The sequence below is a fragment of the Rattus norvegicus genome, chromosome 18 (genome assembly GCF_021556685.1).
Source record: "Rattus norvegicus strain SHRSP/BbbUtx chromosome 18, alternate assembly SHRSP_T2T, whole genome shotgun sequence".
In the NCBI taxonomy this organism is placed as follows: Eukaryota; Metazoa; Chordata; class Mammalia; order Rodentia; family Muridae; genus Rattus; species Rattus norvegicus.
Window position 1 is genome coordinate 27,772,552 of NC_141551.1, and position 24,640 is coordinate 27,797,191.

The following is a 24,640-nucleotide window of genomic DNA, read 5'->3' on the forward strand; positions in this document are numbered from 1 at the left end:
GGCCAACACACCACTGGACCCCAAACTAAGTCAGTCACTTTCCAGGGGCTTATTACTCTGTTCCACCTCCACCTGGTGGTGCTTGAAGGAACTGCTCCCAGGCCCTAATTACAACAATCCACTCCTTTGGGCTACGAAGGGCTCACTCCCTGGCTCAGTGTGGAGGAAAGAAAGGAGATGGAGTTCTGGATAGTGTTCAGACTAGAGGAGTCTTAGGAAGAGTCACCAGTTTCCGCCTGAGTCCCTTGGCATCTGCTGCTGCCCCTGGTCCATCTCATTTGTAGCCATAGACATGCCTCTGGAAATGTTCATGGAGACCGTTGCCCTGGGACCTGCTCTCTCAATCTCCCCTCTGCCTTGGTCCTAGAACCCCAACACAAACCATTCTGGCCAGACCAGAAGGCAGACTTTTGAAACCCCTTCCCTTCTCTCAAACATACCCCAAAAAACATGCACACGCTCACTGCCTGGCTCTGCAGCAGCCTGACGCCTTCAGACGCCTTCAGAGGCAGGGGAGGGCCCTGCAAATGCCTCTTCCCACATTTGGCAGGCTGCCTGCTTTCAGATGAGGGGAGAGGCCTGGACATGGCCCTGCCACTGCTGAGAATTCCACATCGTCGCTATTCTCAGGTGACACAGGTGACTTATGGGGTGGGTGGGGAGACAGGGGTGTGTTGTCTCCTCTGCAGAGGCTACTGGTAAGCACCGAGGACTGAGAGGAGCTCAGGACACCCCTGTTCCCTCCAAGACTGGTAAGTAAGGCCCCATCCCTCCCACACGAGGAGACTGCCAATCACCAGGGAAGAAGAGAAATAGAAGAAAGAAACATACTGGAGAAGTTGACCATTGCGAACTGCTGACACCTGTCCCCGGTGTATCCCACAGGACACCTACCAAAAGAAAGAAAACCAGAAAGAGAGAGCCAGGATAGCAAGACACAGGCATTGCAACACCCCGGCACGGGCTCCTGCCAGCGCCAGCTAGGTTCCTCGCCACGGTTACCATTTGTACTGGCCTTGCCACTCTGCCCCTTACCTGTAGCCCTAAACTTTAAACCCAAGGATTAGGCCAAAAAAAAAAAAATGAAAAAACAAAGCAAAACAAAAACAAAAGAACTAACAAACCAAAGTACAAAAAAAGGAAAGAGAAACGAAACATAACAGCCAAAGATCAAAACAACCAACACCCCTGGCCCTACGCCCTACATTGGGGGACTGCACCCGGAAGCTTTCTAAGGAGCAGGGACTTGTGTTTGTATTTTCAAACATACTTTGCTTAGGATCTGGCATGTACAATCGCAAAGGCAGTTTCTCCAAACATCTCTGTCCGAAGAATCCGTTTGGACATCTGGAGAAGGAAAAGGGGAAAAATCACAGAACAAACCGGCATCATCCACGAGGCTAAGGTTAGAGATCAAAGTGCGCAGGGATGAATGAGAAAACCAAGTCAGGCACTGGGGGTCACACTTGTAGCTGAAGGGGCTGGAACCGGGGGCTGGGTGGAGGGCTCTGTCATCTCCTTACAGACGCTTTAATCCATGTGGCTCTGTGGGGGATGGGGCAGGCAGGGTGGGGCAGGGAGGAGGATGAGTTAGGGAAGTTGGGTGGGGAGGAGGGCAGGGGTTTATTAAGACTAACTGTCCTATAGGTTGGGGGAGCTTTTCTTCTTACCTGCCTGGCGCCCTCGGAAGCCAGAACTGTAGCCTCCGGGTGCCAGCCAGGCAGACTTATTATGGGATACAAGTTCCTGGTGTCACTCCTCCTGGCTCTGTAGGATTCTCTCCAGGACTCTGGGCAGGTTTCCTTCTCTATGGAACAGCTCCCAGAAAACTCAAAGTAGAATTCTGCTAGGCTGTTCTCACACTGTGTGCTCAGGACCAAAGGGAGTTATTTGATCTGTTCTCTCAGAGATCTGTGGCCCAGTATGTTTGGGAACTCCACCCCCAGGACTCCTGTAGAATGGCAGTCTTCATTAGCTTAGGAGATAATAACTGAACTATACAAACTTATTTGACCTAGGAAGTTTGGTTTGTGTATTTTGAGACAGGGCCTCATGCTATAGCTCTGGCTGGCTGGGAACAGGAAGGCACTTTTTAGAGGCTATACTTTGAAGAAGGTTGCCTGCCCTAAGGTAGTAGAAGTGAGGAAAGCTAACTGGGGAGCCAGGAAGCTGGGGGACAAGCAGAGTTGCTAGCGTCTCACAGCTGCCTTCCTGATGCTGGTTCAGGAGGAGGTTGGAGCAGCATAACGGGGGACCCTGTTTTGTATGTACAGGAGCCGGCTGGAAGCCAGCCTTGGCCTGCCTGCCCTGGGACCTGTTCTTCCACTGTGACCTGACTTTATCCTGGCTCCGGCCTGGATCACTCACCCACCCCCTTCTCCCTGACCCTGTCATACCCTCAAGGTACACTTCCTTCTGTTCTCTGGCTGCCACCTCTCCCCTTAAGCAAGTCCCAGTTAAGTAGGTTTCTAGGAGACATGCCCAGTCCTGTGCTCTCTTCTGAACCCCAGGAAGCTAGTCACCTAGGGAGAAGCTCACAGACACAGCTTGAGCTGACCCTTATGCATGAATTTCTTCAGAAACAGGTCTCTTGTTGCCCTGGCCTGCAGTCCTTTAGGAACTAGGGAAGCCCCTCAGTACCAGGTTACTGTGCAACATTAGTCAACCCAGAATTCCTTAGGTGAGAATTCTCTGCCTTAGCCTTCTACTGATCATAGTAAGAGAGCCCTTGGCCTTATAGTTAGGCATCAGCCATTGGCTATGATAGATAACCATGAAAACCCTATGGCCTTTAGTCTAGAGGAATAGGGAACAGCAGTGGCTTGTGGACTTCTCACTGGAGAGTTTCTTTAGGCCTGTGGTATCTCTCTGGTTGGGGAAGGAGGGAGACCTGGACATTGTGGTGGTGGAGCATGGAGTACATACATTTGAAGGTCTGGCTGGGAAGTACAATTGTTGAAGGTGGGCAATCTCTCTGATCCCTGGCCCTTGTCCCTAGTCACTTTAGCCCAGGAAATGGAGGAAGTGGCCAAGGCTCCCACCTGACTCCAGCCAGGTTCAGCTCTTCTTTCTTGACTCTTGGGCTCTCATGTGGGGGATTAGAAGTGAAGGGAGTGATTTTTTTCAAACAGAAGCCCCTTTGGGAGTAGAGGATAAAGACCCAGAAGTTGAAATGATTCTTGGATTCTACAAAGTAACAGGAAAGGAACAGGCTTGACTGTGTCCATTGTCTGCCACTAGCTGGGCTCTTAGAGTCAGGGAAACCATGTATGCAAGTGTGTGTGTGTGTGTGTGTGTGTGTGTGTGTGTGTGTGTAAAAGAGGACAGTTGAGTGAAGGGGCAAGAAGGGTTAAAGAAACTTATTTGACATTAGGGCTGCTGTACCATGAGTCTTGAAGAACAGTGACAATTGTAAGTAGTCCCCTGTGTCCCTGTCCCACACTCAGCCTGAACTAGTCTGACTGCTGGCTCAGGGTTCCTGACTTCTAGGTGGTGCCACTGACTGATGTACAACGCAAGTGTGCAATGGTATTCGTGCAACGTTCTGGTGTTAGCCTTGCACCTGTCTGAGAGAGGGGTGCTCCTTCTTCATAGATAAAGAAAAGGCCTTAGGGGATAGGGTTGTCAGGGTGGGGAAGGACTGATAGCCAGTGTTATCCTTTGGGGCATTAGTTCCTTTAGTGGATCTTGGATACTCCTAATCCTCTCTGCAGTCCTGTGTGTGGAGACTCAGGCTTCCTCAGAGAAGGTTCTAGGTATAAGCAGGGCCTTTGGCCTTTCTGCCTTAGAGCCAGACCACTGTAGTAGGAGCCAGATGTCTCCTTTTATCAACATGAAAGGAGTCTGTATTGGGTGTGGTGGCTTTGGCTCCCACTCAAACAGGATGACTTTCAGAAGTTCGGGGGAATAGGGATGGGTCAGAAGGGGCAGCAGGCTGCAGCCTTCCTAGACCTTCCTATAGGCGTCACCTCTGACTCTGAGAAGGTCTGAACCTGGGGCTGGAGAAGAGCAGGGTGAGAGAAGGGCAGAGAGGAGAGCCCACGGGCTACATCTGGGGTGGCAGAGAGGTCAGGACCTCTGCTGTCCCTGTTCCCCACCCCCCTCCCGGGCCTCAGTTTCTCCTTTTGGTAGCCTGGGGATAATGCCATGTGTGCTGCCCTCACCTGGAGAAGGAAGGATGAAGGATGAGGCTGTGGCCCAGGCCCTGGAGGGAGCCAGGGTCTCGGAGCTCACAGGGCAGGTGGAGATGTAGTGAGGATGAGCAGGCAGATGGGGTGGGATGGGGCGGGGCGGGGAGCTGGGGATAAAGGAGATGAGCGGATGGGAGAGGGCGGCATGCCACTGGTATATGCACAGGGCTGGAAAGAGTCTTGTTCTGTCATCATCCCCTGAACCAGTCCCCAAGAGTCACGCACCAACCGTGCTCAACAAACACACGGAGAGAAGAGGAGAAAACGGCAAGAGGAGGCCCAGACAGGAGACAGTCACCTTGATTTGGACCCCCATTTTCAAGTCCCCTTAAGTTTTCTTTAAAAAAAAAAAACAAAAACAAAAGCAAAAACAAAATTCAGTATCAGTGACACTTTCTTTTGGCACTGACTTCCAGAAAAACAAGAGGGTTATGGAGTGTGCCTGCCTGCTTTCCAACACTCCCTGGGGGTGCTCTGAACCCATACACAGCAACAAGTGTAAGAAAACCAGGAGGGAAAACTGAGTTTTATAGAAACTGGAATGAAACTGACCAGCGTAGTTTCATTATCCAAGCTAAGCGGAAATGCAAAAAAATCAAAATAAAAAGAAACAAACAGCACAAATGGTAGACGTGAGTCCCGTTCCTAAGTTCTTTCCTTTTCACCCCATTCAGGTGTCATCAGAACCCCGAGAGGCCTGCCCCACCTCCCGCCCCATTTCCCACCCTCAGAATGGCCTCTGGGCTCTGCCCGGCCCCCTCCCCCTGCCCTTCTCCAGCACAGCTCCAAGGACTGCAGTCCCAGCCGGGATGTCCCTCTCCCTTGCATGTGACAAAGGGGTTCAGGGAAGCAGGTTAGGGGGCCTTGACTGGGGCTGTCCCAGGGGGGGCAAAGATGGGGAAGTTTGAAACCGAGTTGCCCTGGGTGGAGGAAACAGGGCACTCTCTTGTGGCCCCTCTCCCTGCTTTTTCAAATGTAGCAGGGCATATCCCCTGGCAGCCATTGTCTTAACCTTCCCTTTCTTATACTGCACTCCATCTTGGAGCTCTGGGACCTGCTTTGTCCTTGTATCTGTCTTGGGGGGCAGAGTCTTCCTGCCTGCAGCCAGGGTTGACTTCAGTGATAATTCTGGATTCTGTGAGGGGTTCAGGGGTCTAAGGGACTAGGGAGGAGGAGAGGCCTGGTGTGGCAGAGGGGAAGGAGAATCATGGCTAGGACATCTCTGGGAGGCGTTCTGGGCTCTCTATTCCAAAGAGCTCAGAGCAGTTGCAAGGCCATGATGTTTCCCGGGGCCTGAGCTGCTAGTGTGGCTGTGTCTTAGAAGCTGACGCCAGGCTTCAGTTTCCCTGAGTACCTGTTGTAGCTCTTGGAACTTCCCTGAGGGGTTCAGGAGGGAGGAGTGGGGAAGGGGTGACATCAGGTGAAGGGTGGGACCATGGAGGAAGCCATTAGGGAGGCCAGCCGGGGCCAGAGCCACAGTTCTGCCTGGCAGTGCCACCCAAGCTCTCTGAGTGGGAGGACCCTATCGGCTTGTGCAGGATTCTTTAAAAACCCCAGTCTCCTCTGCAGGTTCACAGGATGAGAAAGGCCAAGCCAGTGATAGAGGGGCAAGATCTGACCTGGGGGTGGGAGGTGGACAGAGGCAGGAAGGCCTGAGGTTCTTGTATGGGGAGTTGGTCAAAACCCTCTTTCTGAACTAGCAACATTGTTGTTGCCTTTGTCCAGATGTCATGGGAACGGGACGGCTCTGTACCTAGTCTGGGGCCCTTGGCATGGGTTGCTTTGAGAAATCCAAGTTGTTGACTAGACCCCCTTCCTATTCCTCCTTAAGGTCTGGCCAGAATCATGCTCCCCAAGTTTGTGTCAGCATCTTCACACACATGCAGGAGGATTACCCAGCAGACCTGCTGGGACAGAAAAGCCATTTCTGGTGGCCTGCTTCATACAGTCCCGAGTGCTGCAGCATGCAGCATGGCAGTTGAGTTCTGAGCTCCTCGGGCTTCCTGCTGGGGCCACCTCCACCTTCTCCACTGTGCCACCCCATATCCTTGCTGGAGTCCCCCACCCTCCACACAGAGGGCCTGGGGTTAAAATGGCACAAGCTATGTTCAGGGCAGGACTGGCCACTTCTGGTCACAGGACAGGAAGAAAACCAGATCTAAGGCCAGCACTGGGCTCTGGGTCCCATTCCCTAAGTTCTTTCCTCAGTTTCTAGACAAGAAGAGTGGGACCATCAGGTGCAGAGGGCCCTGGAGCCTGTGTCCTGCACTTCCCTGCTTATCTCTACTGGAGAAGAATCAGTCAGGGCGTGTTCGTTCACTCAGGACAAATTTGGAGACTTGCTTAGAGATGGGGAAGAAAGACAAAATGGGGGAGGGGACAGAGACAGAGAGAGACAGAGATAGAGACAGAGAGAAAGGGTGGAGAGAGAGAAGGAGGGAGGGAGAGAGGGAAGAAGGGAGGGAGAGGATAGAGAGAGAGAGAGAGAGAGAGAGAGAGAGAGAGAGAGAGAGAGAGCACCCAGTGCCTTAGACTGGTATCTCCAGCTCCCTGCAGAGTGTTGGTAAGAGGTGGGCATCAGGAGACAGGGTCATAGGGGCCTAGCAAATAGGGTCTGTAGGAGTCCACACACCCCTTAGAGCTTACATATCTTTAGAGTCCAGGAAAAGGCTAGAAAGTGGGCAAGTCACCCTGTCTGTGCCCCCTGGGGACCACTTCCAAGTAGCTTGGAGCTCACTCTTTCTAGAGCCCTCCACTTCTGCCCCAGCATGTCTTCCCCAGTCTTGGCCCTGTGCCCACCCCTGCCGGTCACTTACTTGCAGGAGAGTTGGTTGATGCCTTCGATGTAGTAGCACACGCCTCCATTCACACAGTAGGACTTGGCTGTCTCATTGCACTTCCGGGCGTGCCCCGACCAGGACGACAGAGTGGTGCTCACTGGAGGTATGAGAGACAGGTGCTAGTGACACACTGGCACCACCCCTGGGCCCTGGGATCACTTCCTTTGTGTTCTTTGATGTTCCTATCTCAAAGTTGGAAGGTCACTAGGATCCGCAGGAATGCCTGGGTAGGAAAGAGCTATGGGGTATCTCTTGGCGGGCAAGAAGGCAAATGGTAAGCCACAACAGACCCTCCATCTGCATTCATACTCTTGGGAAACCTACAAAAGCCAGGGGGTTTCCCGCTGTCTTGGAGGGTGGAGGAGACCAGAAAGAGCTTCCTCCACTGGAGGAAGGCCTGATGTGTGCTCCACGTTGGTCTTCCTCCTAGGGGTCTCCACTGTAGGACTAGATGCTGATGCAGGGAATGGCTCAGGGGGACAGCCTGCATCCATCTGCACTGCTCAGGTTTTCACGGTGAACCAGGGGAATCGGTGAAAATGACACCTTCAGGATACTGCCACTTTCTCAGCTCTGGGAAAGTGTGTGTTTGGGGGGGGGGGTCTTGGCTTCCACTCCCTTCTCTCTTGTTCCCAGGGCTGGCATGTTATGAAGGCTGTCCTGTCTCGAATTGTTCAGGGTCTCCTTCATGTCCTCATACCAGACAGCCCTCGTCTTGTTAGCTGTTGCTGGTGGAGGGAGCCTTCAGACCTTGGCCAGCCTAAGCTATAAATCATGAGGTTCAGGGGGAGATGTAGCTGGGAGAAGGGCAGGGGTGGGGATGGGGGTAGGGGATAGGGAGCAGCTGGGTTGTGAAAGCGGGGTGGGAGAAAGGCTGGCTGCTAACCCAGGCTCACATCTGATTGATCAGGCTTGCCTGAAACAGTGAGAATGAGGAGTGCTTTGCTCCCTTAGCAGGGGACAGTGTCCAGAAAGCTGGCTTTAAATGCAAAACCTTCTTTCGTAAGGCATTGCCCCACGTTGGCTTTCCAGGATGTGCTGTCCTAAAAGAGTCCCTGTCCCCTATTCCTGCTCTGGGATCTGAGGGTCCCTTACTCCTGCCCAGCGGTGGTCCTTGGACTGGTGTCCCACTCATCCTTGGCTACCCTTATCTCCCCTGGGGTGGCAGCCTCCACTGCTCCCGACAGCAGTAGGGAGGAGCAAGAGGAGGAAGGTGGAGCAGCAGGCGCTTGGCACCCTCAATGTTTAGACATGTAGGGAGACAGATGGGGCGTGGGGGACTGGAGTGTACACACAGCACTGCCTCTGTATATGTCTGAGGAGCTCGCAGATAAAACTCAGCAGGCTGGCTCCCACCCTCCTCTCAGCCCCGTGCCTGTTGCAGAGTTGGCATGTCAGGCCCCACCCCTGCTGAGGTCTCCTCTAGGGCTCCACCGCAAACCCAGCTGGGACCCACATGCTGGCCAGGCAAAGGAAGCTTTTTACTGGTGTTTGCTCCAACTCTGGGTCATAGAGACCCAGGAAACTAAGAAAGGGACAGACAAGAGACAGGAGTGCGGTGACCATGCCTGCAAGTTATAAAGTCCAACACTGGCAGAGCCTGGAGTCTCGAGGGCTTAGAGGTTGTCTTGCCCTTTGCTTACGCCTCGAAGGAGGAGTGAGAAAGACAATGGCGGAGTGCCTGTTTAGAGCTGCAGTTGTGTATTCCCTTGTGAGAGAACATGTCAGCACCAAGGCGAGCAGATGAATGTGGACCACAGCCTGGGGCTTCCCAGGGGCCTTGGCAAAGCCTGAGGAATCTTGGCCTGGACCTGCCAGGCCTAGCATGGCTTCCCTGCAGCAATGGTGGCAGAGACCTCCTGCTGTCCTGGCTTCATTGTTGTTCTGCTAGGTTGAGAGTGGATAGCAATGAGGATGCTGGTGTCAGGGACCACAGAAGGGAGATGGAGGCCACCTAGTTGTGATATATTGGGTCTGGGTTGCCAATACCATAGCATGGGGCTGATGCCAGTGCTCCAGAAAGGCAAAAGAGCATAATGGGGGAGATAGCCATTGATGTCAGGGAAGAGTGGCCACAGGCTTCCCCACCTCTTCTGACAGGGTAAGGCTTTCCCAAGCACAGCTGTACTGGTCGTAAAGCCACGGCACAGGGAGGTGTGTGCCCCATAGAAGGTGTCAGGCCATGTGTCCTCACACTGGTCTGGCACTCACAGGTTCTTATTCCCTTGTAAACACATCTGTACTTGGCCACTGCTCTCTTGCACTTGGAGAAGCAAAGGTGGAAGAGGGCTGCTCTCTTGACTTCTCGATTGGGATGGCTGGCAGACACCCCAAATCCAGTCTGTCCAAACTGGCCTCCCAGTTATCTGTCTCAACCCCCTCCTTAGTCTTCCCTATGTGTGTGAGCCCCAAAGTCCTAGGGAGCACTTTCCATTTCTTCTTTATCTTTACTGCTATATGCACACCTCCAGGGACTGCCACTTCCTGCTTCCTTCCCTGGTCCGGTTCACTGTCACTTCTTCCTCTGGTGACCTTACTTACTGGTCCTCCTGACTCACACTTACCTTCACCCTGGCCTATTTGCTCGAAAGCTGCCACTGTGGTTCTTAAAATATGTAAATTGTGTCAACCCTTCCCATGATCATGGTCCTTTAGTGGTGTCCCTATAAATGAGTGTAGTCACAATAAAGCCCCCAGCCCCTCGTCAGGTCTAATCTGGGTCTCATTGCCCTTTCTGTTCCTTTTTATCCTGTTCTCTCCACATATTTGACTACACTAATTTCAGGTGTAGTCAGGTGTCTTGCTACCCAGGACCTATGAAATATCAGTGCCTCAATGTAGCCTCTCTGGGCTTCTCAAGATGGCTACAACCCCTATATTCTCTGTTTGCTGCTCAAGCTTCTGCTAGTAGCATTCATTCTAAGCTGATTGAGGAACCAAGTGTGTCATCTAACTCTTCCACCAGAACCCAAGCTGCTTGGGGCATGGCCACATCTGTGGTGTTTTACTGAACCCCACCATCTAGAAAAGACAAACGTTTGACCCAGAATAGGTGCTTAACATTTGTTGACAGAGCGAATGAACAAGCACATGTCTGATTCTTGAGGGGAAAGTGCACTCTGCTGTGTCCATGGGCCCCGTCTAATGTCCTTACCCTGGCCTTGGATATCTTTTCTGTGAGATGCTGTCTCCTCAAAGCCACCATGAGGTACTAATTCACACTTACTAAGAGGGCTAGAATGGTGGATCAGGAAAATAACAGTTTGTGGAGAGGACCATGGAGGCTTGGAACCCTGGGAATGTTTGGCCGCCTGGCTGCTTAGGCATCTAGTCAAGGAGTTCTTAAAAAAAAAATTAAAAATCCTCAGAGTTACCATGTACTCAAGAAATTCCACTCATGGGTGTATCCTTAAGACTGAAGATGTGTGTTCGTACAAACACCTGGACATGAATGTCCGCGGAAGTGTTATTCATCAGCTCTGCTGTGCCAATGGTCCACATGAGTCAGCAATTCAGACCCGTTGAATGGGTGAATAAAAATACAGTACATTCACACACCGGAATATCATTTTACCATAAAAGGAATGCCCTCATACATGCTACAACATGGATGGGCCTTAAGGTATGTGAGGGCCGCTTATTATACGGTTATATTTATATAAAATGTCTACTCTGAGCTGATCTGCAGGGGCAGAAAGCTAGAGTAGCGGCTGTGGCCCTGGAGGGAGGAGTTTCTGATGTGATGATGAAAATGTCCTAGAATTAGTGGGGATGCTTACATAAGTTGGTGACTATACTGAAAACCACTGAATCATACTTTAAGAGGGCAAATTTTATGGTATGAAAATTATATCTAAAAATTAATTAAAATCATGCCCAGAAGGGGAAAACTCAGGGAGCTGTTGCTACGAGTATCTTGGTGCAGCTGTCCCAGACCTTCAGAAGAAGATGAAATGGGACAGAGGCTGCTGCCTCAGCTCCAGCTGCTTTCTACAAGCATGGGCAAACTTCTTCCTCTCTTTAAGGTTCAGTTGTTTTGGGCTATCCAGGGCTCACCTTGCTGTGCAAATGGCTCCTTTTCATTTGGCTCAGGTGTCCATCTCCCCTAACCCTACTTTGTTTGTTGGGAGAGGCATACACTTCCAGACCCAGGACTTTACCTTCCTGTCATCTGAGGTCCTATGCTGGGAACTGTGGTTGTGACTCTCTGATCTTAGAGCAGGACTGTGCTGAATACAACGGGTGCTCGTGTGTGCATGTGTGCATAGATGTGTTCAACCAGCTATCCCTTGACCAGAGGCCTCTACCACATGCACTCAGTCCTGGACCTCATGCCAAACCTGCGTGCCCTGTGCTCTATATCCTGGGACAGTTCTGAGTCCCCTCACTTGGGATGGGCTTCTGGCTTCTGTAAGGTGGAAGGAGATTGCACCATGCACACTGTTTTGTCACAAACTCTGCCTATGTCCTGCACACTCCTCTTCCCTGTCAGCCCTAGAAGCTCCTGTGAGACCCAGAGCTGTCACTTCCAGAGGGCCTGCTCTGACCTGGGAAGGACTATGGCTCCACCCTAAAGAAGAGGTAGGTAGCCATCCAAGAGTGGGACGATGCCCTTTGATGCCCTACTCCTGTGGCCCTATTCCCCTTGGGGCTGGGCGAGCCATGCCAACCAACCCACCTTGGGATGAGTCACTGGGGGCAGGCAGAGCAGCCCGCTCGCTGCCTGCCCTCCACCCCCTCCTCAGGGCGTGGTTGGGGCAGATCTGCTGCGTTCCGCAGGTAAACAAGAAATCCATGCATCTCTGCCTGGGAAAATGGTCGTGACTATTTCTTCACATCAAGAGTAGTCTGGCCTGCCGTGGACTGGACAGGACAGCAGAAAAGGTGTGCACGGTGTATGTGAGGATTCCTGTGTAGTGTTGGCGAGGTGCAGATGACAGCCTCAGCAGCAAATCCACAGTCCCGGGAGTTTAGGAGAAGGCGAAGACCTCGCATGGCTCAGCCTATGAGGGGAAAGCTGTGGGACACAGAGCTAAAGGAAACCCTGCACATCTCAGAGCTCTTCCTATCTCCCGGGCCTCTGCTCTCATGCCAGGCTGCAGACAGGAGGCACTGGAGCCTGTGGGCAGCTGGGATCCCAGCTCTGTGTGAGACGCATGCGCAGTCCAAGCCTGCTGCACGGCTGCACACAGCATGCTGCAGGCCGAGGGGGGCATCTCAGGCTGGGCTGGTGCTTACTAGACCCCAGCCCTGTGCATCAGAGAGGGCACAGCTATGGGGTTCTACACGGGAACCCTTCCCTGTTCTGTGTGCCTCACTTAGTGAGGTGGTGGTCCCACAGGGCCACTTCTCAGGGTGCTCTGCCTCTTTACGGTCCTGCACACAGATAAGCCTGGTAAAGACGGTGGCCCACCCACCACAGTAACCAGGCCAAGTGTGCATATGACCTTGGCAGGATGACCAAAACGCCATTCTCCTGCCTGTCCCAGGAGAACACAGGGATGGGGGCTGGCTGAGATAGAACTATCTGAGGCAGGTGCTTTCTCTTTCCACTCTGCTCCCTCAATACAAGAGGTGGAAAGCAAGAAACCAACCCACTGCCAGGTCTTGAACTCTGTTCCATCTGGATCTAGACTACCTCTGGATTTCCTGGTTTCATGAGTTAATAAATGAACTCCTTAAGGTCGGTTTAGGTTGGACATGTTAATTCTAACCCAGAAAGTCTTTATTAATAAAATGGGAAACCCAGAGCCTGCGGTGGATCAGAGGATGCCTACTCACTATGACAGAGATGGCAAATGCTAAGCCCAGGCACATCCCCCTTTGGGACAGTTCGAGGGTAACCCCATCCAAGTACCCACCTCTGTCACCCTTCTCCAGCCAGGAAACAGGGGAGGCCACAAAGGCCTCAGGATAGCCCTTTCTTTTTTAAAATTAAAAAAGCATATTGGAAGCTGGGTATATCAGCACATGCCTTTAATCCCAACACTTGGGAGGCAGAGGCAAGTGGATCTCTGCGAGTTCAAGGCCAGCCTGGTCTAAACAGTGAGTGTCCAGATAGCCGGGGCTAAGTAGAGAGACCTCGGCTCAAAAAACAAACAAGCGAACAAGTAAAGATACTGAATTCGGGCCGTGCACACGCTAGGCAAGAAGCCTACCACTGAGCTACCTTGCTAACCGTAGGTCGGAATTTCTTTAATATAACATTTAGCAGCTGCCTATTGTGAGGCAAGCATTGTGCTAGGCCCCTGAAGCCAGAGGAGGAAACAGGTCCATGGAGTGCCACAACCAGTGGCAATGACTTCTACACTATTGAGCTCCATCAGTTACAAGCTGACTGTGAAAATGTGCAAACTTTCTGAGCCTCTGCTAAAGAAGGGTCAATGAGAGAAAACAGAGTCTGGCTCAGTAAATAGTAGATGTGACCAGAAAAACCAGGGGACTGCATTGCCCCTGTTTTCTTTGCTCTCATGAGGCTCCTCTTGGACAGGGCAGCCAAAGCACAGAGCACATCCAGCAACAGTGTGGGGCTTATGGCATTCAAGAGATGCCACCAGACCATGCTGGGTCAAGGGGTAGCCCAGGATTGGTTTTGGATCTCGACACTGTAATGAGCAGAGGGGTAAAGGTCAAAGCTCCTGTGGTTTGAAAGGATATGGATGGGGTGGGTCAGATGGGGAAGGAGCAAGAGCTTGCTGAGGCCCCATTGGAAGGGTTTGACTTCCAAAATGCACTATAAAAGGCCATTGTGCTGACGCATGTGAGTGATGGTGAAGCCCGAGGTATGTCTGCCCCTGAGGTAGGGATGGGACTGAAGGGACAGGTGTGAGAAAGATCTAGACTTGGACTTCTGTGACACAGTGGCATGAGAGCGCAAGAAACCTGAGACTGGGGGATGAGGTGTCTCTCATCATGGGGCAGATGGGGTCTGGGCTAACTTGGGGCCTAAGTAATGCTGCAGGTTCCTCTTTAGATTGGCACTTCAAGGCTGGGCTGTGGTAATATACTCAGGGGGTTACATCCCAGGGTCAGAGCCAATGCAAGGGACAGGACATGGTAGGCTCAGTCTGTGGGTGCCCAGCTCAGACAGGGAGGAAAGGTGACTTTCTAGGCCCCAAACCAGGGCCTGACAGGACAACCCAGCAGAAAGGTGTTCTATTCTGGTACTGCGTCAGACACTGTGAGTCAGTAAGACAAACAATTCTGAGTCCCCCACTTTGTAAGTCTTAAGAGAGGGGGTAAGGTCTGTGAGGCAGGTCTGTTATCCCTAAATGGAGGCTGCCCACAGGCCCCAGGCACTCAAGCCTCCCACCCTCAGGCCTGGCTCAGGTGTCTAACAAGGCAGCTGGCAACAGGCAGGCAGCTCACACCCACCCCAGGCCTGTGTCTTCCCCAGCCTCGCTCCTGACAGCCCAGCCTCGCTCCTGACAGCCGAGCCTCTTATAATTGTCTTCTAAAAATATCCTTACCCCAACCCCTACCTCTTGATTTCAAAATATTTAGTTTTTGGGGTATTTAAAATGAGAGCTGGCGGCTCTTCCAGGCCCAGATAACAAAACTAAACATTTATGCTTTGACTGCATTTCTCTGATTCAGCTGAGATCTTGGGTTTGATATGCAGCAACAGGAGGGAGGGGGCTGAGCGCAAGATAGATCATGTGCTGGTCTCCTGAGGGCTGAGGGGCAGCCGATCCACTACGCCAAGTCCCCCAGGACCCTTCTCTCTCTTGAGGGACACCTACCACTGTTGACATGGAGCCGGCCCCTCACAGTGTCCTTCCCAAGGATGTTCTCAGCCTCACAGACGTACTCTCCAGCGTCCTCCACCTTCACTTTGTTGAACTGTAGCCGTGAGTTCTTTCTGGTTTGGAAGAGGAAAGAGGGAGAGAGGTGTAAGCCAGGGCTGCCAGAGCTTAGCAGTCACCGAGTGGTCACGTTACGTCACCAACGTGTGTGTAGGTTGGGTGAGAGGAAGGTCCCTCAGGCCAGTCTTTCTGGAGTGCAGGTGGTATGATAACTCCTGGAGCTGGGGGAGAATCAAACCTTTGGAGCTACACGGGGTGCATATAGCCAGAGCACACATATTCTAAATCTGTGACTCTTCGCAACTCCTTTCCTGTGGCTGGGTTTCTTTGTATCATTCTTCTTGGGGAAGAATGCCAGGCCCCTTAGGAAGTCACATGGCCGTATCTCTCATTCTCAGCTGCCTTTGTGGTCTGTAGAAGTGGCAGATTGTCACTGTTTTGAGTTATGGTTTGAATGTGTCTCTCAAAGTCCACTGGTCCCCACTTCCCCACTCCAATGGTGCTCCATGAGGACGCACGGTATGGAAAAGGCCCTCAGACCCTCATACTCGAGTTCCCAGCCTCTGCAGCTGTGGGCCAAATACATCCCCACTGTTTTCAAGTGAGCTCATGGGGTATTCCATTAGAGCAGCAGCATGGACCCCAATCCTTGGTACCTGGGAGAGTGCTGGCCTGATGGCTTCCGTGGCAACTGTGTCAGGGTACCAGTCTGAATCTGAGGCTCTCTCCTCCCATCCACTCAGCCTTGCTATTGCGGGGCCCTCTGTAGCTGCTCCAAGAGACTTTTGTTTAATTCCTTCCAAGTACCTCCAAGACCATGTACTCCAGGGCATGGGGCCTCAGGGCCAATCAGGGTGTTCTCTTCTTACATATGGGGAGACTGAGCCTTAGAGGGCTTTCGAGTTGCTGATGGACACAGCAAAGCAAAGCAGAGGTAGACCAGGAGCTGAGGTCCGTGATGATAGCAGCTAGGGCTGCCCCTTCATCTGGTCTCATTCTTGAGTGGTCTGAGGCCAGGTCCTAGCAGCCCCTCCTCCACACTGTGACTCCAGAGCCTGTGGCTTCAGAACCAAATCTCTGCTGCACTCTCAAAGCTTCCTTACACCTACTCTGGGGCATCTGGCTCTACAAGGCTCTGTTCGCAGCTCCCAACCCTTCCTGCATTGGATGTTCTCTGGGGTACAGAAAGTGTTCTGGATAAAGCCAGGGAGTCCCAGTAAAGGCCATAGTGCCTTTACATGCTGTGATCTCCTCTTCTTTTTAGGAGCAGATTAAAAAGCCAGACTCCTTGCATACCAAGAGCCCCAAAGGAAAGGAAAACCATGACATTGCTAGGACAAGGACTGGAACGGGGGACAGGGGATGGGGGGAAGGAGGAGGCACGAGAGAGATGAGCTTCTCCCTCGCCTCTTCCCAAACACCCCCTCCCACATTCCATGGGATCGCTACAGACTAGCAGACCTTGCTGCACTCATGACGGCCTCACCACTATGGTGAGAGTGGCGGCCTAGATATCCTACCCCTCCTACTCTGCCTAAGTGATCAGTTCCTCATTGCAGCCTAATTAGCGGCTCCAGGTTCTCACTTCTCTGGGTCAAAGCTTCCCTCACTTCCTCGAACACTGGATAGACAGGGAAGGGGGTGTGCCTGCTGAGGGCAAAAAAGTTCATGCTTAGGGGGCCCAGAGCCAGTCAGCTCCCCATGGTCACCCACAGCTGCGAAGTTAGTTGTAGCAGAACAAGGCAGAGGATCTAAGGAGCAGCAATGAGACTTGTTGGGATGTCTCCTACCCACGGGAGCACCAGACCAGGATCAAGGGGGGCAGGGCTTGGCAAAGGACCCCTTTTTGGGTAACTGGTGGTAACAATTTTCCAGTGTGGCAGGTATCTTGGTTTACTGGGGCCTCAGAGGTCTCAGGGAAGTGGATTCCAAAGCTACAGCTGAGGATGGACCCTGAGGGTCTCTCAGGCCCTGACGTTGCTGGGACTCTGCACCCTCCTCATCCTTAGATTGATCCATCTGTACACTGGGCTTCAGGGACCTCTCCTGGTCTTCCTGGCAGGCAGGCAGGCAGGATGTACACTCCTGCTGCTTCATTAGTGTGCTGACCCGGGTCTGCCCCGTAAGGGTGCTGTCCCACCCTCCCTAGCCGGTTCTCTGCTGGCAGGGACAGGATCTGGGCAGCCCCACACTTTCCTTAGTGCCTGGCTCTCCTGCCTGCCTGAGGGGCCTGTCCCAGCCTGCCCCTCATAAATAAGGGAACATGCGGTTCTGCAGGGGAGGGCCTTGCTCTGGGCTTGGGGGGCAAGTTTTCTCCTGGCTCAGGAAGGCTGGGTGACACTGCAATTTGGCGGGCACAGAGACAGACAGTCAGCTCCTATTGGGAAGGCGGTCTCGGCCAGCAGACAGAGATGCCAAGGCTGAGGTTCTGGGGCAGGCTGAGGAACTCGTGGAGGAAGGACAGAGAGAGGCTCATCAGAAAGGAGGCTCCTTGCTCTGTGCTCTGGCTCCTGGGCTGGTGAGGTGTGTGCAGCAGAGGACTGGGTAGTATGGAGAGGCAGCAGCTCTCTTGGAGTCACATGGAGAGGACCTTGGTCACAGATAATCAGAAACTCCCTATTCCTTCACAGCTGACAATCTACTGCTGGGAGCCCAAAGGACAGGACGGGACATGTGGGGACAGGGGACATTTTAGAAGGTAGCACATGGGGAAGAGGTAAAAGCGTACTTCAGATCCAAGGGAAACCTTGGGAAAGACCTGAGTAGGCCTTGTCTTTGGATTAGGTCGCCTGTGTGTCAAATGAATCTGAGGTTTAACTAGGAAGTAAATTGTTTAGAAGTTTGGACTATTCATAGTGTCCCCCGCTCATCTTCTTGAAGGATGACCTCAAACCCAAGAGAGGAGGGCCAGCCCTGGGGGTCTCGTCAGCTCCACACTGAAAATGGGTCTCTGCTTCCAGGCCTTCAGTGGGGCATGAGGATGAGGTGGGGGTTCCCTGAGGGGAGTGATAGACTTTTCAATGGTGAGATGAAGAGATGTCTGAAGTACTCTCAGAGGGGACAAGAGCTGATTGGTGGATATTCCTGAGTCACACCATTTAAGCTAGGTCTTGAAGGCCTTTGCCAGGGACAAGAGGAACAGTTTTCCCAGTACCGGGGGCAGCCTGGGCCCAAGTCCAGGGCTGTGAAAGGAAAGACCAGGTGTTGGGCCTGTAGCAGGGGGTGGATCAGCAGGGTGGTGATGTTCAGGCCAGCAAGGATTTGGGGGGGGTGTCCCAAGGCTGTCATATGAGGAAGGGGGAGGGGAGGGTCTGTGGTGGGGATTATCTGTTGCAAGGAGCTTGTAGTGGGGTAAGAACTAGAATCCTAAGCAAAATGGTACAGAGTGACATTTTTTCCTCTGAAAAACGGATGGAGGCCTCTTGCTCTGCCAATTGGCCCAGAGCCTCACGCAGGCAGGGCTCACTGCTGGCTTGTTCACCAGTGTAGCCGCCACCGCTTGCTGACTGCTTGATATACAGCTAATGCTCCATATCTGCAGGTCAGCTACACCAGTCAAGCCACAGAGCAGTCTGTGGCCCAGGAGGTAACCAAGAGTATGGCAGGAAGAGTGAGAGGCCGGGGGAGGGGAGGCCAGGTGAGAAATATTTAGGGCAGGGAGGTTGTGTCCACCTGTAGAGGTGTCAAGGGGCAGGTGCTTCAGGTGTGCACAGCAGAGCAGATGACGAGGGGCAGCTGGGTTAGTGAGGGTTGGATGGAGGGGGGACTGGGGACATGCTCGGCCTCAGGAGTGGGGTCTGGGGCTCAGCTGGCAACACAGTGTAGAATTAGGGTAAAACTGCCACCAAGCCTAGAGGTGGAGGCCTGGGGTCTCAGAGACGGAAAGCTCTAGGAGGGTGGCATCACCTAGTACTGGGCAGGGAGAGAACAGGGAAGCCTAAGGGGTAGCCCAGCACCACTGGGATCTCGGAGAGAGATCCAACTCACAGGAGGGCCAGTGGAGAACCCACAGGGACAGGCAAAGCTGTCATTGTACCAAGAGCTGCTGGTGCTGCTGGGCTTAGGACCCCAGAGGTCATAGGGTGGAGGGGCTGAGGCTGTGCTGAACTGGCTGCCTTGGGAAGGCAGTGTGGGATGAGGATGAAAGGTGTAGATGAGGAGGCTGAGGAAGTGAGAGAAACAGCAGAAGCAGGGAGGACACAGCAGCCTGGGAAAGTGATCCGGAAGAGGGATCGGACAGGATGAAGTTTGCTGGGAGGAAGAGGGAGAGAAGTTAAAGTTACCAAAGAAAGGCAGGAACTGGAGGTGCTTCAGCAGAGTGCTGTGTGTGTGTGTGTGTGTGTGTGTGTGTGTGTGTGTGTGGTGTGAGGGTATGAATGTGTGTGTGTGTATGTGTGTGTGGTGTGTGTGTGTGTGTCTGTGTGTGGTGTGAGGGTATGAATTTGTGTATGTGTGTTTGTGTGTGTGGTCTGAGGGTATGAATGTGTGTGTATGTGTGTGTGCAGTGTGAGGGTATGAATGTGTGTGGTGTGTGTGTGTGTGTGTGTGTGTGTGTGTGTGTGATCTGAGGGTATGAATATGTGTGTGTGTGTGTGATCTGAGGGTATGAATATGTGTGTGTGTGTGTGTGTGTGTGTGTGTGTGTGTGTGTGTGTGGTGAGTGTATCATAAGGCAGGGGCATGAGGCAGTGCATTCCAAGGTCTGATGGGATGGGGATGGGAAAATGGGTACCATGTTTGGGAGCAGTGCAAAAGACAAGGGCCAGTACCTTCCCTGGAGTTCAGACCCAGGGAAATAATGGAGAAGCTGAAGGGTGACGGCACCTCCAGTCTTAGCTCCAAGAGTCCTGTCTACTTCTTTTCTTTCTTTCTTTCTTTTTTTAAAAGGTTCATTTATTTTATGAGTACACTGTAGCTGTCTTCATGCACACCAGAAGAAGGTGTCAGATCCCATTACAGATGGTTGTGAGCCATTATGTGGTTGCTGGGAATTGAACTCAGGTCTTCTGGAAGAGCAATCAGTGCTCTTAACCGCTGAGCCATCTCTCCAGCCCCCCCTTTTTTTCTTTTCTTTTCTTTTTTTTTTTTTGGAGCTGGGGACCGAACCCAGGGCCTTGCGCTTGCTAGGCAAGCACTCTACCACTGAGCTAAATCCCCAACCTCTACTTCTTTTCTAAGCTGGTACCAAGACCATAGCGGGCGTGGGGAGGAGGTAGGGGTATGGGGCTGGGTAGTTAGATTGAATTTCTTGTCAACATAAACAAGGGATATATGTCCCAAATCTGCCCACCTCTCCAATTACCACAATTCCCTTAGGAATTAACCTTCTATGGTCACAGACCTGTCCTCTAAAGCCTTCCCTCATGGCTTTTTGTGGGGCTCACTTTCTTTGGTTCAAGTCTTGGAAGGAAAGTGGAGGCAGAGTTAAGGTCCTGACACTCACTTCTCTCCTTAGGCTGCAGGCCTCCAAGGTGAGGTAAGGCGGCCTGAGCCTGAATACTCATCTAACTTTTGTGGGGTAGGCTGATGACCTTTGCTTTTATTTTGTGGTGGGTTAGAAAAACAATGGTATCTCCGAGGGGGTGGTTGCAAGCAACTTTAGGGATGAAGTCAGAAAAGGCTGAGGAGCTCCTAGAATATCTACCTAGACCTCAGACCCCACAGAGAGGTTGGGTAGAAGTGTGTTTAATGACAGACAAAGAGGAATTGCCTTTGACTCTTGGCTGTCCTGGCACCTTCTGCCCCTTGCTGGATGGATGGGTATCTTCCTCAGCCTGAAGCTTCAGGGAATGTGTATGCCATGCTCTTGAGATATTTATTTAGGATTAAGGACACTCTTCACGCAGGAGTAAGTATCAGCAGCAGACCCCCAAAGTCAGCCAATGTTCTCCTTCTACTTACTAAACTCTCATACAAATGGCAACTTGCCAACTCAGGAGATCAGCCCTTCGTATTATGTGACTTCCCAAAGACTTTCTGGAGACAAGGTCTTCACTTCAAACTGCGGATTCCGCTGTTTCTCAGATACGATGCTAGGCTTTTTTGACAATAGGGTTTCTGCTGCTAAAGACACCTTGGAGTCAAATGGCCTCCAGTCTTCAAACACAAAAACGGCTTCATTCTTTTTTGTGAGACAGGGTAACATCCAGCCCAAACTGGCCTCAACTTGCTACGGATCGAGGATGACCTTGAACTTCTGATCTACCTGACTCCACCTCCCAAGTGCTGAGATCAAAGGCATGTGCCAACACACCTGGTTTTATGTGCTGCTGGGTTTGAACCCAAGGCGTTGTGCGCGCTAAGCTCTATCTACTGAGGTGCATCCCCAGCCCTGGGAATTGCTCCACTCTGATCAGTAGTGTGGAATCTCAGGGCAGGGCTGGCACAGGGGACTCAGCGGTCAGGGGAGCATTGGGTGTGGCAAGGAAGGGATGCATAGAGGGGACCTGGCTGGTCCCACGGTTGAGAACACCACTCTGGTCCTCCCTTCTAGGACCGGCAGCTGGGGAGACGGAGGGAAGGTAATGCTACTACTCACCTGCCGTTGCCATACTTGATGCGAATGTCACGACTCCGGTTGAGCTCCTTGCCGTCCTTGAACCATCGATAGGAGGGCTGGGGGTTCCCCGCCGCCGCCTCACACTTGAGCGACTGCTTCTCGCCCACCTCTCCTGTCTGACTCTTCATCTTCTTCAGCTTGGGCCGGGTTGCTGCAGGAAACAATGCAGGTGAGTGAGTGTCGGGGTGGTGGGAACAGTGCCAGGCATGGGCAGTAAGAGCCACCATCTTGAGGCTGGAGCTGGGGAGACCAGAAGCCACCTCTCCTGGCATTTTTCTTTAGTCCAACTCAACCCACATTTAGAGTCTGCAGTGGGAACAAGGTCCTGCTACTTCTGGACACTCCTCTGGCCCTGGGATGGTACCAAGAGCTTCACATTCGCTTGTAAAACCTTCACAACTTCCATGACTTCACTGCAGTGTTTAAACCCATTTATAGACAGGGAAACTGAGTCTTAGAAGAGTGAAGTCACTTCCCTGAGGGCCAATAATGGACATGAGGTTCAAATGCAGATCATGACCTCAGTTCTCATGACTTAACTCCTGTCTTCCCTCCTCTTCGTCTCCCCTCCCCTACCAGACTTATCCTGGGCCCGGAAGACACAAGAAGACAAGATGGTAGACTCAACTATCACTCCCAGAAAGGCCAGCCTGGCAAGGGCACTGTAACCTGGTATTGCTGTTGCAGCACGGCACCTGGCATTAGGGGTGGTAGAGCCCAGAGGGCAGTCTTAGTCCTAACCCTTGGATCAGGGCTCAAGCAGCTAAGAGCTAGAGAAGGAAACAAGCAGAAAGCTTTGCTTGAAAATGCTTTGTTGCAGGGGCCAGAGAGATGGCTCAGCGGTTAAGAGCACTGCCTACCCTTCCAGAGGTCCTGAGTTCAATTCCCAGCAACTACATGGTGGCTCACAACCATCTGTAATGGGGTTTGGTGACTTTTTCTGGTGTGTTTGAAGACAGTGACAGTGTATTCACATACATTAATTAAATAATCTTAAAAAACAAAAGATGTATTTTTAAAAAAAGAAAATGCTTTGTTGGGCTAGCTACAAGAATAGACAACTGGTTCAGTTTAGGACAAAACAATGAGTAAACACAAGTAAACAAAACTGTTCACTGATACACATACTCATCCCCCCAAACACACATATCTATGTACACACACACACACACACAGACAGACACACACACACAGACAGACACACACACAAACACACACAGAGAGATACACACACACACACAAACACACACACAGAGATAGACACATAGACAGACACACACAGACAGACAGACACACAGAATCTTTAACAAAATGGGACCAGTGCCAGTAACATGATCCTTTCATTTAAAGAAACAATATAACCCTTCACCGTGGTTTTCCAAATCACCAACATTCTCAAAACCTAACCTGCAAATGTCTTGAGAGATGAAGACAGGTCATTACTCAAGAAAAGAATTCTGCAGTGAAGCTGGTTTGGGGGCCATGTGGATGGATGGACGTAGTCCTTCCTTCACCCTGGTCTGACTGAGTACGGGCTTTCACATATGCCTTTTGGAATCCTTTATTCTGTGGAATAAAGTTCTATATCATGACTTACATGTGTATATGTGCACAGATACATATTTTAATATATAATATAGTCACAGTTTTCAAATGTAAGAAGGATATATATTTTATAAAACAAACTTCCCTCTAGCTTCTCAGAATTGCCAGTGGGTAACTAATTCTATCAGTTTCTTTGCTATCCTTTTGGAGATCTTTTATGTGTACAAAAAATATTTCCCTGGCACTCACACACATATTTTTCTACAGAATCACTTTTCACACTTGCATAATATTCCTGTGTGGGTGTATCATAATTTATGTAACTTATTGCTGTCAGGAGGCACTTAGCATGCCCTTCCCATGCTTCCATTACAGATCAACCCCTGAGGGCCGGCTCTGTGGCTTGGTTCCTGCACACATCCAGGAGACTCAAGACTGCCTGACTTCTAGTCTAGGTCTGGCCACTTGTTAGCTTTGTGTCCTGAGGTCACTGACCTAATTCTTATCGGCCTCACTCTTTCTCATCTGCAAACTACAGGAGATAAAAAGAAGCCCTTACCTTTCGGGATGCCTATGAGATAGTGCATGGAGAGCCTGGCATGGGGGGGGGCACTTAATGAAGGCCATTATCGCTGTGCACAACCATTTCCTAAGGCAATCTTCCTAAGAGTGGGGCTGCTGCGTCAAAGGCTACTCAACCTTCCTCAGCAACAACTCCCACAAAAGTCATTTTGTTCTGCCACATTGACTCCCCTGGAGAAGCTGTGCCAATCCACACGGCTCCTCCTCTGAGTGACAGGGCCTGTTTTTTTCCACACCCTCACCATCCTGCGGCACTATCTCCCCTTTAATCTCTATCAATTAGCGACAGATAAGGCCTCTTTGTAGCTCTGCTTTGCATTCATTTGCTCGCTGCTGAGGCTGAGCGGTTCCTATAAGTGCATCCGAGGTGGCTCTTCCTTTGGAATTGCCCGTTCACGCCTGCAGCCTGATTTTCAACTGAGTGCTGTCTGGTGGATTTGCAAGGGTGCTCCAAAAGTATTAAGGCCACAAACCTTCCATTACAACGTCTTCCCTCAGTTATCTGCTTCTTGCATTTTAAAATGCCTCATTGGCAGGCCTGCCTATACTTCCCTTCCTCATTTTCCCCTCCTCCCTTCCTCATTTGTACCAAGAGAAGTCTGTGCATTAGGCTGGAACTCTCTGCCACTTTGTGACTCTAAGTAGGAGTCCTGCCCAGCATCTTTTTGTCCTTGCCCCATACTCTTTCATGTGCTCCAGAGTCCCTGCCACACCTCATAGTTCTTCTGAACTCTGGAAGCTAATGGGAACCACCTGGGCAGGGGTCTGGTACAGCCTGGATACTGAGAAAGAGGGCCCGGAAAGCATTCACTCGTGTGGGTTCCTTGGCTCCTTTGTATCTTTCACACATGCTGGAGTTTGTCAGCCAGTGCACATCCCAGCACTGGCCACACCCACAGCACTTCTGCACTTAGAATGGTTTCATTCTAAGGTTAACAGGTAGATGTCATCTAAGCTGGGTCTGATGCCAACCTCCACCTAGTCTAAGTGCTTTGCCATCTCGTGACTGGGACATAGCTCTTTGTGGGTTCTAAAGTGCCTGCTTTCCCTAATGGAGTGTGTTAATGTCCCTGCAGTTCTGACACCAAGGAAGTCTTATCCCCTGGCATCATAGGCTAC

At 51.6% G+C, this 24,640-nt stretch overlaps 1 protein-coding gene and 1 long non-coding RNA gene across 23 annotated transcripts in view; one reads left to right on the plus strand and one right to left on the minus strand.

The window, feature by feature from the left end:
* The window catches only part of Nrg2 (neuregulin 2), a 181,960-nt gene that overhangs the window by 16,906 nt on the left and 140,414 nt on the right, over positions 1-24,640 (minus strand). For 4 of the 8 annotated variants that reach the window (XM_087593260.1, XM_087593262.1, XM_087593261.1 and 1 more), the window contains exons 2-6: positions 21,374-21,545; positions 14,773-14,891; positions 7,007-7,127; positions 1,271-1,347; positions 832-890 (exon numbers count right to left, since the gene is read on the minus strand). In XM_087593260.1, the coding sequence (XP_087449386.1) occupies positions 832-847 (16 nt within the window). In that variant the 5' untranslated portion in view covers positions 848-890; positions 1,271-1,347; positions 7,007-7,127; positions 14,773-14,891; positions 21,374-21,545. Of the gene's footprint in view, positions 1-831; positions 891-1,266; positions 1,348-7,006; positions 7,128-14,772; positions 14,892-21,373; positions 21,546-24,640 lie in introns of all 8 variants that reach the window. The other 4 variants (XM_087593258.1, XM_087593257.1, XM_087593264.1 and 1 more) reach the window with 3 other exon arrangements.
* Positions 661-22,991, plus strand: LOC147999728 (uncharacterized). Of its 15 annotated transcripts, XR_015642883.1 has the most exons (7): positions 1,267-1,405; positions 2,274-2,403; positions 11,523-11,611; positions 11,792-11,914; positions 20,973-21,072; positions 21,329-21,563; positions 21,974-22,991. It is a non-coding gene; the product is annotated as an uncharacterized LOC147999728 (long non-coding RNA). The 15 variants fall into 15 exon arrangements; XR_015642880.1 differs by lacking the exons at positions 1,267-1,405; positions 11,792-11,914 and adding an exon at positions 672-752; XR_015642875.1 differs by lacking the exons at positions 1,267-1,405; positions 2,274-2,403 and adding an exon at positions 677-752 and having other exon boundaries at positions 11,810-11,914.